This window comes from Schistocerca americana, chromosome X (assembly GCF_021461395.2).
Source record: "Schistocerca americana isolate TAMUIC-IGC-003095 chromosome X, iqSchAmer2.1, whole genome shotgun sequence".
Classification (NCBI taxonomy): domain Eukaryota; kingdom Metazoa; phylum Arthropoda; class Insecta; order Orthoptera; family Acrididae; genus Schistocerca; species Schistocerca americana.
In genome coordinates, this window is record NC_060130.1 from 863,710,182 (window position 1) to 863,731,980 (window position 21,799).

The window sequence follows — 21,799 nt, forward strand, 5'->3', positions numbered from 1 at the left end:
TTCTTGGAAAAAATTACAAACTTTTTCCTTTCAGGACTTTTAAATGCCGACATGCACTTATGTTGACATAAATGATCACAGAAAACAAAATCAAACAATGGAAAATCCAGGATGGAATGGAGTCGTGTGTGTGTATGTGTGTGTGTGTGTGTGTGTGTGTGTGTGTGTGTGTGTGTGTTGTTGACGAATACCTGAATGACCAAAAGCTTTACTTGTGAGACTTTTTATTGTGCCTATCTGCGACTCAACATCTACGCTATGTGGTGAGGAGCAACTAAAATTCTCACAGAAAATAATGATGATGAATGTAAACCGCATCTAACACCTTGGTTCAAAGTTTCATAAGCCACTTATTCCAAACAAAGTGTTCTAAATTTTTGTTTGATAATGGGTAACAGATGATGACCCACACATTTCTCACAGGTAATTTGCTCATTTCATATAAAGTCATGCTCATAAATTAAGGATAATGCTGATACATGGTGAAACAACGCTCTGGTGGGCGGTTTGCAGGCTTAAATCATCTTGCGGGATACGACCATGCGGTGGATTTGACCTGTGGCCATCGCACAGTGGCGTTGGCAACAGTCCACGTACGCAGAGGTGTGTTGGTGCACGTTAGAGTACGGTGCAGCGAGTAAGTGTGTAGACGTTTTCAGATGTGCTAATGGTGACTGTGTGTTGAAAATGGCTCAAAAAACACATATTGATGACGTTAAGAGGACTAGAATACTAGGGTGACTGGAGGCTGGTCAAACACAGCAGGTCTTAGCACGAGCCTTCTGTGTGCCACAAAGTGTGATCTCAAGATTATGGCAACGATTCCAGCAGACAGGAAACGTGTCCAGGCGCTACAGTACGAGACATGTCCACAGTGTACAGCACCACAAGAAGATCGATATCTCACCATCAGTGCCCGACACGGCCACAGAGTACTGCAGGTAGCCTTGCTCGGGACCTTACTGCAGCCACTGGAACAGTTGTCTCCAGACACACAGTCTACAGACGACTGAACAGACATGGTTTACTCGCCCAGAGACCTGCAAGGAGCATTCAACTGACCCCTGGTCACAGGAGAGCCCCTAAAGCCTGGTGTCAAGAACACAGTACATGGTCATTTTGCACCAGTATGTCCACCTTTTCAGGGGTGCAGTGGGTCCCATCTTCCTCCTGACGGATGATAATGCACAGCCCCACTGAGCTGCCATCATGGAGGAGTACCTTGAAACAAAAGATATCAGGCGAATGGAGTGACCTACCTGTTCTCCAGACCTAAACCCCATCGAGCATGTCTGGGATCCTCTGTATCGACGTATCGCTGCACGTCTTCTAACCCCTAGGAGACTTCAGGAGCTCTAACAGGCACTGATGCAAGAATGGGAGGCCTATTCCCCAGCAGCTGCTCTACCACCTGATCCAGAGTATGCCAACCCATTGTGCGGCATGGTGATCATATTCCATATTGATGTCGGGGTACATGCGCAGGGAACAGTGGCATTTTGGAGCACATGTGTTTCGGGATGGTTTCCTGAACTTATCACCAATACCGTGGACTTACAGATCTGTGTCGTGAGTGTTCCCTAAGTGCCTATGCTATTAGTGCCAGTTTTGTGTAGTGCCACATTGTGTGGCACCACATTCTGCAATTATCCTTAATTTATGAGGACGTGTGTAGTTGACAAAAAGATACCACCCAAATTTACTTAAAACCTGCTAAGTTAACTCACAGCTGACAGCTAGGCAGCAAAATTTTGTCACTAGCTCTATGAATTTATCGAAAGGACTGTGCACAATTAACTTACCTGTCACTACTACAGGTAAAAATTCAAATGAAAATATGTAACTGTATGTCCATCTAGTGTTTCTAACAAAACAATATGTGTTGATATGTGGGCATATCCTGCTCAATATGTATATTACATATTTTAAAAAATAAATAAAAACAATGTAAAAGGGAATGAAAATACAAAACAACACATCATCATCATCATAATCATCATCATCATCATCATCATCATCATAAATCCATTTTACATCCGATATGTACTTAAATACTGGAAGATCAGTTGATAAGCACCACAAAAATCCTGGAATATTTTTAATTTTTAGCTGTTCAGTGACTAATACAGCCTTTCTGTCCTCCCTGAACCCCCCTTATATTAGTACATAAATATCAACCAACACTCCCTTCACTTCAGTAAAAGAATTACATGAGGAATAAAAGCACTATAAATAAATACTTTTTTAAAAAAAACTGTCGTATCAGCCCGGGACACTTCGTGAAGTATGCAGCTACTAAGGCACTCTATAAAACATATACAACTACTAGAAAGTACATACATCTCACGATTACTTATAAGTCACTGGCAAACATTTGGCTATTAACATTTTTCTCAGTGATCATATATGTATAATTACATACTGGCATTAAAATCATCTGTGATTTAACAATAAACATGACTTGTCAGATTACATCACATGAAGAAAAACAAAAAAGAACAACAACAAACAGGTTCATTTTTGTAATAATTATAATAATAATGATAAAGAACACAGAAATGGAATGGATTTCCCCACTCTTCACTTGATGCACTGTCTTTATTAATCACTTTCCAAACCTCTGTTCACATTTACCGTAAGTTTGTAACAATCTCACAAATTCTCTTACTGTGATGTTGTGATGGCTTCGTAACCTCCTGCAATGAATGAAGAAATACTTCAATGAGAGAAAAAAAAATGAACTGATTTATACATAGATAATTCCTGACATGCAGTGAAAGCTCTATCAGGTGGTGAACTGATAGAACACTTAAAAATATTTATCGAAATATAATCAGAAACTAACACATGTAACACAATGGCTCATCAGTTACTTAAAGCACTGTTTTATGTTCAGCGATTGCCTGCTTGAAATGGCCTGGACACAACGACTAACCACTATGATGTACAATAACTGTTTCTTAGTCAATATCACTGAATCACTACTCACTGCAGTGATCGTTTATCATTTGAGCAGTTATACGTGGTAACCAACACAATATTTTATAGTCACGTTAATGTGTCAAGAAGTACTGCAAAACAAGGAAACTGCCAGATCACAAAGATGAACACTATTTTGTATCTCAAATACTTGAATTTGGATAATTATAACAGCATATCATACACTAATCATGGAACACTGTCATCATATGAAGAGCATACTGGAGAAGGACCAATTTCATTGAAGGACAATGCTGTCAAATTTCTAAAATAGCTACCAAACTGTGACAGTAAAATTTACACCAGATCCTCCAGGTGATATTCTCTTGAATGTATATTTAGCACTGTGAACCATCGAAGACAAGCAAATCGTAGCATTCTATTGAATCCATTAGAATGTTCAAAAGGCAAATCAGCTACTACTTGGTCATTTACTCCAATGCTATGCACTTTCTGACAAACATGTTGTTTCCGTTTGAAAGATGTGAAACAAAAATGAATTACATTCTTCATGAAAGTCACCTAAAGAAATTTCCTAGCCTTTAACAAAACCATGTGCCTCTACTTCCACAACTGGTTGTCAGATCTCTTTCCACATTCAAATATGTCAAAATTCTCTCAAATGAAGTGTTGTGTTTCCATTGCAGGATGATGATCATGTTTATTATTTGGTATTTGGGTTGAGCCATATGGTTCAATGTCTTCTAGCATTCATATAGACAGAAGGTTCATTCTTAGAGAGGCGGTGAAGTTACTGAGAAAATGTGTAAGAATTGTAGGAGTTTAGCTGATTGTAACTGATACCAGCCCAATTTAATAGGCACTCTGTTGTTTGTAGATAGAGCATCTGTTCATTCATACTGAACAAAAGCAGCCAGCACATGGAAAAAATCTACAGTAAAGGAAGGATACAACTCCACTGTAAAAGTGTATATGTACGACAAAGCTTGCTGAAGGAAAGTATTGCTCATTCTAATGGCAATATTATGAAAAACAAATTTGCTACTCACAATATAGAGGACATGGTAAGTAGCAGACTGCCACACATTTAGACTTTCACCCACAGGCCTCCTTCTGAAGTAGAAAAACACACACACACACACACACACACACACACACACACACACACATTATATACTTTTTTTTCACACAAGTACAACTCTCACACATGTGACCACTGTCTCTGTGGTCACACACACACACACACACACACACACACACACACACACACACACACACACACATTATATACTTTTTTTTCACACAAGCACAACTCTCACACATGTGACCACTGTCTCTGTGGTCTGTGACTTAAAATCTCCTCTGTATTGTGAGTAGCAATCCATCCTTTTCATAATATCGGCATTATTCCATCCTGGATTTTCCACTGTTTGATTTAGTATTGCTCAGTCTCATTTTTATATCTTTTTATGTGCAATTGGTAAAAAGTTGTCACAGCAGAGCTAACACACTGCACAATCCCAAAGTAATCTCTCACTCACTTAGCACAATCATACAAGGAAACTTCTTTTTTATAAGCAATGTGTTGCAGTCGCCATTTTGAAACTAAAATTCATTTCTGCTGACACTGTTCATACAGTCTCACTGATACGTTTAACCCAATAATAAAAATTTAATTCTCACTGTCTCCAGAATTTTGTCAATGTTTGGTGGCTTTAATATATGGGGTGTCCATAGTTAATGTTCCAGTTTCAAAATACTGTAGAAAGAGAACCACTACTCAGAATGACGTCAAATTTGAACAGCATATTATTGACGCAGGGGGGATCATCATCGAACAAAAACAAATTTAATGAAAATTTGACTAACAGATGACACTAAGCATCGGAATATGCAGCCCAACAGATGAGTGGCTAATGGCTGTTCCTCAGTTTGCATCTGAGATGCTCAATGCTCCATGAAATATTGCACACTGCTGGTAAAGTTATTTTACGAGAATGATGACTGTGCGCCAGTAGCTATACATAAGTTCCAGACACTCAAAGGCATAAAAAAAGGCATCAGTCCATGTCTGCTAAGGATCTAATTATTACAAAATTCAAAAAGGTAGACACTTTTGAAGAGCAATGCAGCAGAGGGAAGAAAGCAGTTGCTAAGACATCCGTCGAAGATGTGGTCACAGCATCTCAGGATAGGCCAACTGGTGGTGTGCAAACGTGCAGTGCATGATGAATTGCCCAAATATTGGACATGCCTGCAAGCACAGTGCATAAAATCTTATGAAACATCCTGCACTGATATCCATACAAAATCTCACTTGTTCAGGAGTTGCTTCCTGCTGACCTGAAAGCAAGACAAACATTCGCTCTGGAGTTTCTTGCTTGCAAGGAAGTGGACAATGAATGGCCATGGAACATTCTACAGACAAACAAAGCCCGTATCCATCTCCAAGGTCATATCAATACGCAAAATTACAGAATATGAGCAACATAAAATCTGCATGCACATCAACTTCATACTGCAAAATGAGACCTGTGGATCCTCTTCCACTGGTACATCTACCTACATACTCCACAAATCACTGTATGGTGCATGGTAGAGGTTACCCTTTGCCACTACCAGTCATTTCCTTTCCTGTTCTACTCACAAATAAAACATGGGAGAAATGACTGTCTATACGGCTCAGTATGAACCCTAATTCTTTGTATGTTATCTTCATGGTCCTTATGCAAAATATATGTTGGCAGCAGTAGAACAGTTCTGCATTCATCTACAAATGCTGGTTCTCTTCATCTACATCTACATGATTACTCTGCTATTCACAATAAAGTGCCTGGCAGAGGGTTCAATGAACCACCTTCAAGCTGTCACTCTACCGTTCTACTCTCGAATGGCATGTGGGAAAAACAAGCACTTAAATTTTTCTGTGCGAGCCCTGATTTCTCTTATTTTATCATGATGATCATTTCTCCCTATGTAGGTGGGTGCCAACAGAATGTTTTTGCAATCGGAAGAGAAAACTGGTGATTGAAATTTCGTGAGAAGATTCCATCGCAACGAAAAACGCCTTTGTTTTAATGATTGCTATACCAATTCACGAATCATGTCTGTGACATTATCTCCCCTATTTCGCAATAATACAAAACGAGCTGCCCTTCTTTGTACTTTTTATCATCTGATCACTTTACAAGATGGTAAATGACAGCATCATCTGCAATCAATTTAAGACGGCTACTCAGATTGTCTCCTGTGTCATTAATATAGATCAGGAACAATATAGGACTTATAACACTTCCTTGGGGAACACCAGATATTACTTCTGTTTTACTCGATGACTTTCTGTCTATTACTGTGAACTGTGACCTTTCTGACAGGAAATCATGAATCCATTCACACAACTGAGGAGATACTCCGTAGGCATGCAGTTTGGTTAGAAGACTGCTTGTGAGGAACGGTGTCGAAAGCCTTCTGGAAATCTAAAAATATGGAATCAATTTGACATCCCCTGTTGATAGCGCTTCCTTCACGAGTATAAAGAGCTAGTTGTGTTTCACAAGAATGATATTTTCTGAAACCGTGCTGACTGTGTGTCAATAAATCGTTTTCTTCAAGGTACTTCGTTATGTTCGAATACAGTATATGTTCCAAAACCCTACTGCAAATCGACGTTAGTGGTACAGGCCTGTAATTCAGCGGATTACTCCTACTTCCCTTTTTGGATATTGGTGTGACTTGAGCAATTTTCCAGTCTTTAGGAACGGATCTTTCTGTGAGCGAGTGGTTCTATATAAATGCTAAGTATGGAGCTATTTTATCAGCATACTCTGAGAGGAACCTTAATGGTATACAATCTGGACCAGAGGCCTAGCCTTTATTAAGTGATTTAAGCTGCTTTGTTACATCGAGGATATATACTTCTATGTTTCTCATCTTGGCAGTTGTTCTTGATTGGAATTGAGGAATATTTACTTCATCTTCTTTGGTGAAAGTTTCGGAAAACTGTGTTTAATAACTCTGCTTTAGTGGCACTGTCATTAGTGACTTCATCGTTGTTATCGTGCAGTGAAGGTATTGATTGTGTCTTGCCACTGGTGTGCTTTATGTATGACCAGAATCTTTTTGGGTTTTCTGCCAGATTTCGAGACAGAATTTCATTGTGGAAATTAAGAGCATCGCGCATTGAAGTATGCACCATATTTCTAACTTCTGTAAAACTATGCCAATCTTGTGGATTTTGCATTCTTTTAATTCGGCATGCTTTTTTCGTTGCTTCTGCAACAACGATCTGACCCATTTTGTGTACCATGAGGGATCAGTACCATCACTTATTAATTTATGTGGCACATATCTCTCAACTGCTGTCGATACTATCTCTTTCAAAACATTCCACAACTTTTCCACACTTGCATGATCAGATCGGAAGGAGTGAAGACTGTCTCTTAAAAAGGCGTTAAGAGCATTTTTATCAGCTTTTTCAAATAGATATACTTTGTGTTTCTTTTTGATGGTTGTAGGTGTTACAGTATTCATCCTAGCAGCAACTGCCTTGTGGTTGCTAAATTTTCTCAATAGTATTCCACAAAAAGAACTTTGCTTTCTATCTAGGGATTCCCATTTGAATTCTCGAAGAATTTACATTAACACTTTGTGATCAAGGAAGCTGGGATCTCTCTACTTCCTCTCTTGTTTTGCCACCTGCCTCCTTAAATTCACCTTATTTTCATTTTCACCTAATTATCATTAACATGCACAAGTATAATCTACATTTCCATAAAAGAGAAAGTTTGGCCCTCAGTCTTAAGGAATATAGTACCAGGTCTAATTTTGTGCATAGTTTTGTGTATGCAATTAATTTCCTAATTAATTTTGACCATTCCTAGTCAATGTATTTTGTTATACGGTGAAATCAGTAATTGTTTCATGACTTAGATTCTATTGTTCACTTATAAATGAATATAAATTCTGTACTACTTATAAACATTTGCAAGAAGAACTACTAGGATTCTTAAAGTATTTATTTGGCTCTATTCAAAAACATACCAGCACAGCCAGCCTTTAATTAATTCCAAAGTAATTACCAGGTTTGTCAAAAGTATTGTTTGTATAACTATATCTGTTAACTTCATTATTTAAACAAATAATTCGGCCTAACCTTTGTGATAGAAGGAACTGTTAAAAAGGAGGAATTTTTCATGTATTCAGTTAATTGAATGAGTTATGTTTTAATTGTAATTTCTGTAACTTAAATATTGTTTCAATGCCTATTATTGTGAGGATATATAAAGGACCGATTTTTGGTCCTGAGTCTGGCAGTCCACAGTCGATTTTCAGACGGAAAATATGTATTTGTTACATTAACAACACTGCATTAACTTAATATTGGAATGTGTGTACACAAATAGACCGTGTGTTAGAATAATTAATGACAATGTCTGTTTAATTTATTTGAAAAATAGTGTCACACATACAGTATTATTCTGCAAGAACTACAAACTGCATGGTTAGGATTTTACTGCTCATAAGTGGTCAACAGCAAACTATTATAGCAGTATGCTGATGTTGCCTGCAACCTATTAATTAAGCTTATCAACAATTATCAATAGTGAACTGGCCATGTAATTGTGTTATATTGGGGGGTTGTGAACAGTTAAAGTAAAGACCTGTGAAACTCAGTTGTGCAACTGTCAGCTACATCAGTTACAGTATTCAGTGTTGAACTTCCACCCCCCATTTTTCAGCCAATATAACAATGCAGTATGTCAACACCGAGGACTATCAACGAAGAAATAAAGCAGGGGAAGATCACAATTTGTGTGTTGTCTGACCCTACTGGTGTGGTGTAGCAAGCGCTGTAACATTGTAAGAGGTACAGAGGCAAGGGAGTCTGCTGGGGCTTACCCCAGTTCACCACCACCACCACCACCACCACCACCACCACTACTACTACTACTACTACTACTACTACTGCTGCTGCTGCTGCTGCTGCTGCCGCCAAGCCATCATAATGTACTTAGGTTTAGCATACAAAGGATTGCATCATAATTTATGAGTGAGATTAAAAATTAAAATAACTTTTCCAAACTTTTTCAGTTTATGCTTCAGTATATTAATGTTAACAATGTGATATATCCGAATGATTGAATGAATGATTGAATGAATATGTTTCACTAAATATATTATTTTCAGAAAAAATAAGTGCCACTAAATAATGAAGCTAGAAAGCTAAAAACTGTTCATAATGTGCCAATGTATGTAACAATTAAAAATTATGAGTCTCAACTTGATAAGAGCAATATTTGGGTCAAAATTGGCATTTTTACGAAAAATTGAAGGAGCTAAATATTAGACTCAGAAAGATGAAAATTCATATGCAGCCTCAGTTTGATCTAAAAATCTTCTATATGTGACACCGATAAGCTACCTCTATTAGTTTTCAAGTTATTTACTAAATTTCAAATTTGGAATGAAAATGTACCTATTCATAATATATTAAGTATCATTCGTATTTGCAATAGAAAATTCTAAATACAGCACTTGATTAAGTTCAGGAAATAATACAGCTGAACCAAGTTTCATGACTTTATTTTAAATAATAATAATATCAAGGAATCTTAAACAGGCAGTTCAGAGGTCATGTTCCACTGTCAGTTCCGTTCTAAAAATTCTAGGCAGTAAATTTTAAATTAAGTCAAGCTAAAGCTTTTTCAGTAACTGAAGCCAACGTAATTCATATAAAAATTAAGAAGATTGTAAATTATTAATTGACAGAGCTATTAATTAATACAAGTCCGAGAAAGGGGCTGTTTAGACGCTGCTACCTGTGCCTAAGACAGTTGATAGCAGATGTTCCGAATGGCAGTCTGCTGCACCCATATATAAATAGGGGCGGAGAGGCAACACGAAGAGACACTTCGCACAGAGATATCAATCTGCCTGCATCAGTCAAATGCCTGCGTGCATTGTGCCTCAGATAACGTCAGAGCTGGGCAACTACCAAGAGCAATTTCGGTAGAAGTAGAAAGTGAACTAACGAGGACTGTACATCATTCCAGATTGCTTAGATTTCACAGAAGTAACTGTTCATGTGTTGTCTGCAATGCTGACAAAACCGCATGGCAAGTGGCAAGATTATTTTCCACTTTTAAAGTGAGCAATTAACTTTTGGCGATTAGAAGTCAGGGCGATAGACTATTTTACCAGGAACATCACATAGAGGTCACCTCTGAACTGTTAATGGTGCTGTTTCCAATAGGGACATTATTATTATTACGAATTTTATTATGTTTTGTGTATGTTCACTTTTACTGAGTATAACAGTCAGTTAAAACTCAAAATTTTCATTTCCAATCATTGATCCTGATCTCACTGAGTAAATAGCAAGTAGAAACATTTTCTTTTAGTGAGCACAAGGTGTAATGTGGCCTTGGAGACTGGAAATTATGGTCAGTGTGTTCACTATCATTTTCTGGCTGAGCGCAGAAATAGTTTTCAGGTTCTTGTAAACAGCGAAGGTAGGTGTTGAGCATGCATAGACAATCAAGTGCTTTCTTTTTTCACATTAATGACTTAGCAGAAAGTAAAGACCAGTTAGATTATTTATCCACTGCCCCACATCAGTAACAAATCTAGCAGCCTACCTCTGAATTGCTTCGATGTTTCCCTTTAATACAACCCGGTATGGATCCCAAACATTTGAGCAGCACAGAAGATTGGGTTGTACTAGCATCCTATATGTAGTCTTCTTTACAGATGAACAACACCTTACCACAACACCTCATGAACTTCTCCCAATAAACCAAACTCGAACATTCACCATCCATGCCACAATCCTCACATGCTCATTCCATTTCATATTTCTTTGGAACATTATGCCCAGATATTTAAATGACATTACTGTGTCAAGCAGGCGCTACTAATGCTGAATCCGAACATCACAGGCTAGTTTTTTCCCAACTCATCTACATTATCTTACATTTTTCTACATTTAGAGCTGGCTGCCATTCATCACACCACCTATAAATTTTGCACAACTCATCTTGTATCCCGCAACAGTTACTCAACTTCGACACCATCCCATACATCACAAAATAACCTTAGATTGCTGCCCACCCTATCCACCAGATCACAATTGTGGTCCTACAATACTTAATTGGGGCATTCTTGACAATACCATTCTCCCTGATGAACACTCGTCGTCAAGTACAAGGCATTTGGTTCTATTACTTAAGAAGTCTTCAACCCACTCACATATCCGGGAACCCATTCCATATGCTCGTACCTCCTTTAACAGTCTGTAGTGAAGTATTGTGTGGAATGCTTTCCAGAAATATAGAAATATGGAATCTGCCTTTTGCCCTTCATCCACTGTTCGCAGTATATCATGTGAGAAAAGGACGAGCAGAGTTTTGCACAAGTGATGCTTTCTAAAATTGTGCTGCTGCTATGAGAGTCTTCTGTGCACCAACGTCACTTCAATAGTGTGGATGTGTGGGTAGAAACATTTTTGGTACTCCCCCACACATTGCACAGCCTGAGAAGCGGCTCCTGCAGATATGTTTCAGAAATGTTGGAATTCTTAGTTGTCATTTCCCTACAGCCTGCTTGTCCAGATCATCTACTCTTCATCCATGTAGCTTCTGGCTGTGGCGTTACCTGAAAGATGCGATCAGTGCTCCAATTACGACTGTAGCTCTGTACTGAAGGCACGCATTGTGCAAAGCATTGTGAACGTGACCCCAAGACACTCCAACAATCTGTCGTGGAATATGCTGTTTCTCGATTTCAACTTGGGGAACAAAAAGGTAGACAGCATATTGAACATATCTTGCAGCAGTCTCATGACAATTAGAAACAAATGTCATGTTGCTTTTTATACGATTTTTGGCCTCATGACAATGAAAAACTGATTTTTCCCATAAGACGAGGTATGACATTGCTGTGGTGGATGAGTTTACCTAACCAAAGGTGCCATAATTGTTGACCGCCAAATTTGTGTGGTTATGTACATCGAACGGTATGGATGATGTAATGTGCAACTCGAACCATAGGCACTGCATTGCAATTCATCTGTCATTTCCAGCCGAGCCCATTTATATTAAGATGCTTACAGCATTATCTATTGGTAAAATTTTCATTGAAGTTTTTTTAATCCCAAGGCGTTTCTCACTGTGTCAATAGTATGTTGCTCAAATTTTACGTCATTCTGAGCAATGGTTCTCTTTCTACCTGTTTCGAAACTGGAAATTTAATTATGGACACCCTCTATTTACATCAGCATCTGAGCACTTATACACAGAATTACGTTACACATTATTGTTTCTGTTAACAACTGTATGCTAAACAAGTATCTCCTTACAAACAACACAGCAGAATCGAGCATCTTTACTATTTACAGATTATAATGAGATGCTTCATTAAGAAGTAAAGGACTACTACAATTTAATAGGTATCGATACCACCACCACCACCACCACCACCACCACCACCACCACCACCACCACCGCCGCCGCCGCCGCCAACAACGTCTCAAACTCAGAACCTTTGCCTTTCACGGCATATTTTCTACTGAATGAACTATTGAACTATCTTGACACGACTCATGGCTTGCCCTCACAGCTCTACTTTCTCCAATATCTCACTCCTAGCTTCCAAACTTTACAGGAGTCCTCCTCCATACCTTTGAAATCAGTAGAATTCCATTGCAGACTGAAAATTTATTTTGGAAACATTTCTTAGGCCGTGCTTAAGTCATTTCTTCATGACATCCTTTCTTCCACGAATGCTGGCCCCACCAAGTATGCAGGAGAGCTCCTGTGAAGTTTGCAAAGTAGGAGAGAGGAACTGGCAGAAATAGAACTGTCAAGGTAGGTCACAAGTCATGCCTGAAACTCTTAGTTGAAAGAGAGTTCCCCCTGAGAAAAGCAAGGGTTGTGGATTTGAAGTTTCAATTCAATGCATACTCCATTGCAGAATGAAAATGCATTCTCGGAATACTGTAACTACTTTATTCTTTATAGTTTCCCTTCTACCTTCTTCCTGATGAGGCATGTTGTACATTTTCCCGTCTTTGTACTAAACAACATAATTAACATGTTCTATAAAAGCACACATTAAGAAGAAAACATAATAGTATATTAACTCACATTTGGGCTATCAAATTTCTTATATGGGAAAATATTATACAATACCCTCATGTATATGAAAGTCTAGAGTATCCCTTACCCAGCTGTACATATCAGATGGATTATGATGATTTTGTAAACACTACTGAAATGATAAAACTTATATATCGAATTTTACAACAAATTAAGAAAAACAGCTAGTTCAGCAGTAATAAGGACATAAGGATTCATAAAAATATGGCGTATTGTATGTCCTGCTTACTCAATAATCATAAAAATGTCTATTACTTACAGGAACTCTGTGATTCGTATATGCCATGGTAAGAACCCGTATGTGCAACATACTTCTCCACAATACAATGCAAGCTCGGGTTCTGGTAAACCGGTCTCTTCAATTAGCATTTCATTTATGACATCTTGACTGATGTGACAAGATTTCACTTCTCTGTTTTTAGCTGAATAGCAGAGAGATCTTGTCACTTTGAGGAATGTTTCCTTTGAATCATTAAGCGATAAAACTGTTACCCGTGTTTTTGCTATTGCTTTTGTACCTGAAAATAAATCCATGGTAACAATTCTCAATCAAGTCATGTAGAAATGACAGGGGACTGGAACACTTATTCATGGATTATATTTCATGTTAGAACGTAACTATCTTGTTTTCAATGTCAAACAACAGTAATTCTGTGTGTGTACTATCTCACTACATATCTTTCTCTGGTGCTTCTGTTGACACTTTCAGTTTTGTATTTGTAGGGTACAGGTGCAGTCAGCTAAAAATAAATGGTAATGGGGTGAATCATGTGATGCCCAGTGTCAACAAAAAAGTAATTCTGATTCTCGTTATAAACATGCAAGGGGATACCTAAGAAAATTTAATTCAACTGATTTAAATCCAGTAATTATGGGGATGGGAAGGGAGAGGTGACAGACTAAGGGTCTATCCTCACCAATATAATTAATGGTACAAAGTGATAACAGTATGGTAGCTCAAATGGGCAAACGAAACATCTTGTGTAAGTAACATATCTAGTCTTGCAGCTAAAATTTCATCTTCAAAGAATTCTTATAACTTCCGCATGGGGACATTAGACAGTTGCACACAGCAGCCAAGGACAAAGGGCCCAAGCTATAGTTAAAATGGCACTAGCAACGAAGCAGAAAATACTTTTCAGAGTTGTACTTGATAGATCTGGTCTTGCATGTTATGACAGTTTACCACAAATTAAGGAAGTACATTGCACTTATTGTAAAACTCATTGCGTGAGAAATCTATGCACAAGTGAATATGCCATTTTCCAAGATATAATTCACGTTATCCTTCTGCAGGAGTTCATACAATTTTTACAGTTCCCCGGCATAACACACTGTAAGAAAAACAGCAAGCTCTATAGCACAATCAACAGGTTGCGACTCCTCATACAGAAACTCTGTTATGAAGCACATTTTTTTTCCTTAACCTTGTACAGCACATTGAGGATCCTTTCATTGCTATCTACTGCATAGTACCTCCTCAACCTAAAACAAATGCCAGCAGTATCACATTTTCCGGTATTTTGGAATCTCTGTACCAATACACAAAAATAGGATCCACATCAGCATATGTATTCCGCAAGTCACATTAATTAATGAGGAAATACTCAGCATGACACACAAGGCATCCAACTTTTACAATCAAGTCCGAAACCTTCTAAGAGACCGAAAAGTGCCACAACAAAACCATGTGCCACACATACTTCGTGCCTGTTCTCACTTATGGTTTAGAAACATGTACTCTAGTGGAGGGAGGGGGGGGGGGGAGTACAGCAGAATTCAAGTGACAGAAATGAGATTCAGGGGGGGGGGGGAGGGGGGGGGGGGGAGTACAGCAGAATTCAAGTGACAGAAATGAGATTCATAAGAATATTACCCAAACTACTAGAAAAACAAAATCAAAAGTGAAGTGGACACAAATGTAACTGACATCAGAGTTGCTATTTCTAGTCTAATAAAGAAATGAAGATTTAAGTGGTATGGGCACATTATGAGACTGGATAAGAGAGGACCAGCCACAAAACATTTATAAAATAAATGTCCCAGGCAGAAGACCAACGTGGAAGGTCCAGAAAACAATAAATACACTCCTGGAAATGGAAAAAAGAACACATTGACACCGGTGTGTCAGACCCAACATACTTGCTCCGGACACTGCGAGAGGGCTGTACAAGCAATGATCACACGCACGGCACAGCGGACACACCAGGAACCGCGGTGTTGGCCGTCGAATGGCGCTAGATGCGCAGCATTTGTGCACCGCCGCCGTCAGTGTTAGCCAGTTTGCCGTGGCATACGGAGCTCCATCGCAGTCTTTAACACTGGTAGCATGCCGCGACAGCGTGGACGTGAACCGTATGTGCAGTTGACGGACTTTGAGCGAGGGCGTATAGTGGGCATGCGGGAGGCCGAGTGGAAGTACCGCCCAATTGCTCAACACGTGGGGCGTGAGGTCTCCACAGTACATCGATGTTGTCGCCAGTGGTCGGCGGAAGGTGCACGTGCCCGTCGACCTGGGACCGGACCGCAGCGACGCACAGATGCACGCCAAGACCGTAGGATCCTACGCAGTGCCGTAGGGGACCGCACCGCCACTTCCCAGCAAATTAGGGACACTGTTGCTCCTGGGGTATCGGCGAGGACCATTCGCAACCGTCTCCATGAAGCTGGGCTACGGTCCCGCACACCGTTAGGCCGTCTTCCGCTCACGCCCCAACATCGTGCAGCCCGCCTCCAGTGGTGTCGCGACAGGCGTGAATGGAGGGACGAATGGAGACGTGTCGTCTTCAGCGATGAGAGTCGCTTCTGACTTGATGCCAATGATGGTCCTATGCGTGTTTGGCGCCGTGCAGGTGAGCGCCACAATCAGGAGTGCATACGACCAAGGCACACAGGGCCAACACCCGGCATCATGGTGTGGGGAGCGATCTCCTACACGGCCGCACACCACTGGTGATCGTCGAGGGGACACTGAATAGTGCGCGGTACATCCAAACCGTCATCGAACCCATCGTTCTACCATTCCTAGACCGGCAAGGGAACTTGCTGTTCCAACAGGACAATGCACGTCCGCATGTATCCCGTGCCACCCAACGTGCTCTAGAAGGTGTAAGTCAACTACCCTGGCCAGCAAGATCTCCGGATCTGTCCCCAATTGAGCATGTTTGGGACTGGATGAAGCGTCGTCTCACGCGGTCTGCACGTCCAGCACGAACGCTGGTCCAACTGAGGCGCCAGGTGGAAATGGCATGGCAAGCCGTTCCACAGGACTACATCCAGCATCTCTACGATCGTCTCCATGGGAGAATAGCAGCCTGCATTGCTGCAAAAGGTGGATATACACTGTACTAGACCCGACATTGTGCATACTCTGTTGCCTGTGTCTATGTGCCTGTGGTTCTGTCAGTGTGATCATGTGATGTATCTGACCCCAGGAATGTGTCAATAAAGCTTCCTCTTCCTGGGACAATGAATTCACGGTGTTCTTATTTCAATTTCCAGGAGTGTAGATACAGTGGAAACAGACATAGCGGATAGCCAGTACGAAGACCTCCAGGAACAGATGATCTATGAAGATAGGGGGAGATGGCACATGCATGTATAGCACACCCAGGAAAACGAACTGGGAAGTTGTGGTGGTGGTGGTGGTGGTGGTGGTGGTGAGTCCTTGTTTGAAAACAGCTGTGTGGTAGACCCATGATGTATTCCCAAGAAGACATATTTTGTCCTCCTCTTTTCACTGTCTTTACAGACAGGACTGTATGATGGTGCACCATAGTTAGCCAATGCACATTTAAGTAGACAGTGCTGCACCAGCAAGTTCACCAATTTCAAGTTTCCAACACCCTTTGATAACAGAAGTTTGTTATGAAACTGATGGTCAACGCACCTCATTTTCGCAACATTTTTATAAATTGTTTATATCAACATCAATGTACATATAACTGCTTTAGTATCATTATCTTCCAATCTTCCAGAAATATTTTGTGGTGGTAACAATAAAAGGTAATGAGAGGATGGCTGCTATGTCATGCTGTAACAGATCAAATGAAGTTTAAACAGTGACTAGAGCTAGAAGTAACACTTAGTTACCAGTTTCATTCTATCTCCCCCCCTCCCTCCTCCCCACTCTGATTTACACTACATCTTAGGCTAAAGTATCTTGCCATTTTGACACTTACATCCAGTAAGATATGCAAAAATCCTTTCTACAAAATACACGATACCTGGATAGAGTTTGAACATTACACTTTCTGACATGTTGACGCTCTTGATCATCAAGCTACATCACCGATCAAAATTTCAGCAAGCACCTTGTGACAACCAAACATCAATGTTTTACTTTAAATCATCCTGTCTATGAAAAGAAACAAAGAAAAGAAAAAAATAGCAATGTCATTGTGGCAAATTGCTATTCAAAATAAAATCCTTCCGAATATAAACACTGACTTAAAAATTTTTCTTTTTACAAATACAATAAAATCTATTCCTGAAGTAAGTTATACTCACCATTTTGCACACCGTTTTCAACACCTAATCCATTTAGTGTTTTATTTCTTCCCCATATGATTCTTCCCACACACAACTTGCTTCTCGTTTTCACAGCTTGATATAGCTCATCTTGATTTTGTTGCAGGTGACCTGAAAAACATAACAACAAGGGCAATTTCAAAACAGCACAAAAAAAAAAAACACACACACACACACACACACACACACACACACACACACACACACACACACACAGAGAGAGAGAGAGAGAGAGAGAGAGAGAGAGAGAGAGAGAGAGAGAGAGAGAAACAGCAACTTCTGTTGTGTTGGTACATCTTCTGTGATAACTTACAATGTGCGTCAACTTGTGTGTGTGTGTGTGGTGTGTGTGGTGTGTGTGTGTGTGTGGTGTGTGTGTGTGTGTGTGTGTGTGTGTGTGTGTGTGTGCATAGCTTTTTGAACTAATCAAGTGTGTTTTAATCAAATGGGAAAAAATGGTATATCAGGCCAACATTTTGTTTTCAACAGTACATCACCAATGGAAATTCATCCCAAGTTGGTGAAGGCTTATACTGCGTATATTCCTCAATTTTCCACATTAAGAAATGGGTGGGTGCATTCAAACAAGACCATACTTTCCATGAAGACTATTTACACAAAGATAATCCCAAAGCTACAACAACAGATGAGAATCTCAAGAATACGTACAATGTGTTACTGTGCGATTATTTTTTAATGGTGCATGAAATTACTTATGGCACAGGGATCAAATGAGATTATTATTATTATTACTTATCCCACAAACAGTTAACAAAATAAGATTAGAAGTCTAGATTGTGAAACAGAGAAAAAATAATAATATTTTTTCTTGACAGTACATCTGACAACAGTAGCAACTAGGTAATAAGGAAACTAATGGATCTGAAGTATCGTATCTATCACCCTCTCGCATCCAATTACAGCCACTTTAAAAGAAAATTTTACCTAGAACACATTTTGAGCCCAACCAACAAGTTATTGGATCTTTATATCGATATTCTGAAGACTTTACGGAATCATTTATCAGGAATGTATTTAACTAAGTGGAAACACATTGACACTGAGGGGACTTTGCCAAAGAATTTGTGCTTTTTTGGGCAAAAGTTCGCCAACAGCCTATCACCCATTGCACTTGTGCATGTTAAGAGCAAATGTTCATAATGATTAGCAATGTCAGGTTGGAGACAGTAAATGAGAGAATAGTATAGAGTGACCAATGACGATTCCTTAACTTGATGGTATCTAAATGCAGCAAAACTCAAACTGATCACATTCTGTAGATGGTCCTTACTTCATTTCCTGTATTACGACATTCTCTCAACAAGATGAGAGCCATATGCTGCACATAAAAACTGCTCACATTGTTTGGACAGCCATTACTTCACTTTCTATATTTGCTTTATACGTAAGTTGTTGGTACTTACACACAAACAGCCTAAAGAAAGTTTTGCTTCACCCTCATGACTTGCACAGTTTGTGTTTCCTTGATCGAAACCTCTTTCACAACACTATTTTGACCACAGGAAATTGTTATGTACAGCCACCTGCCTAATGGAACTAAAAGTAATCCTGCATTATCATTGAAGGTCAGCAGAGTTCACTGTGCCTCCAATCATTAATGAGGCAATGCAGCTTGTGTACACTGTTCAGATTGTCAATGTGCCTCAGCCACTTCAAACTCCGGCAATGCAGGAATTGTTGGTTTAGAATAAGAAGGGTTGGTAGCATATGAAGTTGCCCACTGAATCAGTATGAACAGAACAACAACATTCAAACATTCAACACTGTTGTCTTGAGGAAAAAAAAAAAAAAAAAAAAAAAAAAAACTGAAGATATGCCACACACTGGTCATCTACCGCAGGCCTGCTCATCAATTTACTTTTCGAGCTGGCTCACAGTCACGCCTCAGCAGTGAGCAGCTGACCGGCTCACGGTGAGTAATGGTAGGGACAGAGGAGGGGAAGGAGGAAGAATCTGAACAAGACAGCTTAGTACAAGAAATTGTTGTTAACGAGTCAATTCTCTGGCCACTAATACAAGTTCTACGGAGATGTATTGCACCATGGTGGCTGATTAATGCCTTTTGTAGAAAATTTATTTCCTAAGACTGTTGCACTGATGAGAAATGACAATGAAATGAACCTTACATTTCTTTTAACTGATAAACTGAATAACAATGGGCAGCCATGTATTAAACAGGGTATTTCTTATGACTGATGCAGCCTTGTGGTGAATGTCGTTTTCAGATGAAGTTTAAATTGACATCAAGTCGTATTTCCCGACTATTTTATTCACAAGTTACACATAGACACAATGGATGTTAATGATTACTACTTACTTCACTTCTCACTTTAACAGCCATGTCTGGCACCACTTTTTGAGCAGTACTAATTCGAAGATAAGCTTTTAGGATGAAGTCTGTCAGTGAGCTTCCGTGACTAAATTTCTCCCTCTTCTATGTGGAAAAAAAAAAAAAAGAAGTTGTTCACACAAATATGTAGGGCCAGACACTGACAATCATAGCTGCAACTGTGTGAAGTCCTCAGAATTTATGTTGAAGAAAATTTTTATACAAATCTACGAGACATTTTACAATGTAACTTATCACTGCCTGTCACACTGCATGACCATAAGTTATAACTGAAGCTAAGTATCCTGCATTGACATGTTACATATTGATATCGATGTGTTTGACATACCTTTTGTACAGTTTCTGACATGGGAATAATGAAGCTTTTCACCAATTTTAAAAGAGCTGTCCTCCACTTTTAAACTGCACCGTTAAGTGTATACACTTTTGTTGAAGGCTACAGCCAACTTAACATGTGGTCATTCCTCTGATGACAGCTCACGGTTCCCACCTCCCCTGCAATACATACTGACGTCTGACAGCCACATTTCACCATGGGACTTACTCCCTAGGCTGTGGGCGAGTGTGAGTGTGAGTGCTCTCACAGCTGCCTCCTGAACTGGACTGACCTACAGTTCACAACAGCAGCTGATAACCACTACCCACAAATTACGGCATGTACATACCCCTGTTTTAGTTAGTATAAAGTCGTTGCACTTACCTGTTAGTTAAAACAGGTCTTAATAATTTTGTTGGAAATACAAAACAATGTTTGTGATGGCAGATTAATCTGCTGTGTATCCCAATGTTTGTATCAGACTGGAAGGTGATACTTTTATTTGCCACAAGTTAAGTGCACCATGTGGAAAGCTAAAAAACATGAACGGCTAGAACTACGACACCTAACATTTTCAAAGTATTGTCCACGCAATGTATTCACTAAGCAAATAACATATTTTCCCATGACAATCAGATTCACCTACACAATATCTGCTAGTATTTGAGAGATGTCATCATTCTAAAAACAAATATTCACTTTTTCCATGATTAAAAGAAAAACATCTCACAGTTATGTCACTAACTATCTAAAATCAGCTGCTGCTATGCTACCTTACATCCCATGATTAATAGTGGCAGATTTCTTTTCGACAAGAGCTTCAGGGTATGTGTGACTATCCGTATAAATAGGCATGCGCAAACGCTATGAACTCAGTCTCCGACTCGCCTTGAAGATGGCTGGGAGGTTTCCAGCCGAAATATCGCAAGAAGAATTGTCGCTGTCCCAGGTGCACGCCCGAAATATGATGGAACAAAACCTCTCAGAAGCTTTTAACTTTTTTTACCTCAAATCACAGTATTTCATTGCAAGTAAATAGACTGCTCACTCTGATCTTGTATGAGTATAATATAGTACATAATTCTATATTTGCAAAATGGTAAAGATATTCAACTGAATCACACCAAATCTGCTTGTCAGGCAATCTCAGCATCCTGGTTACAAGAGTAAGTGGACATGGTAGTCAACAAGTGGCATATCTTTAAGAGAAAAAGAAGAAAACAACATTGTCATGGGCAAGGAACTGTAGCTCAAAATCAATGTTTATGTGAAAAGGACAATCAAGATCTCAATTATATATTAGGAAGTAGTGGATGGCAAGAGACATGCTGGAAAGATACAACAATATTTGAATACACCTTAACGACCTAACATTTTTAAGAATGGTAACATTTTAACAGCTCAAAAAATGTATCACTAGTTCAAGCAGACACAAGGTCTTTCTGAAAGATTTGTGTGTACAGTCTGAAGTAACATAGGCAAATCACA

General features: G+C 39.4%; 1 protein-coding gene across 5 annotated transcripts in view; it reads right to left on the bottom strand.

Annotated features, from left to right (window-relative positions):
• Window positions 1-1,992: 1,992 nt before the first annotated feature.
• LOC124554859 (dehydrodolichyl diphosphate synthase complex subunit nus1) overlaps window positions 1,993-21,799 on the bottom strand; it is a 32,364-nt gene continuing 12,557 nt past the window's right edge. For 3 of the 5 annotated variants that reach the window (XM_047128523.1, XM_047128524.1, XM_047128525.1), the window contains 3 exons: window positions 17,604-17,735; window positions 13,354-13,612; window positions 1,993-2,696 (listed from right to left, as the gene is read on the bottom strand). In XM_047128523.1, coding sequence (XP_046984479.1) covers window positions 2,606-2,696; window positions 13,354-13,612; window positions 17,604-17,735 — 482 coding nt within the window. In that variant the 3' untranslated portion in view covers window positions 1,993-2,605. Of the gene's footprint in view, window positions 2,697-13,353; window positions 13,613-17,320; window positions 17,452-17,603; window positions 17,736-21,799 lie in introns of those variants that run through there. The other 2 variants (XR_006968478.1, XM_047128526.1) reach the window with 2 other exon arrangements.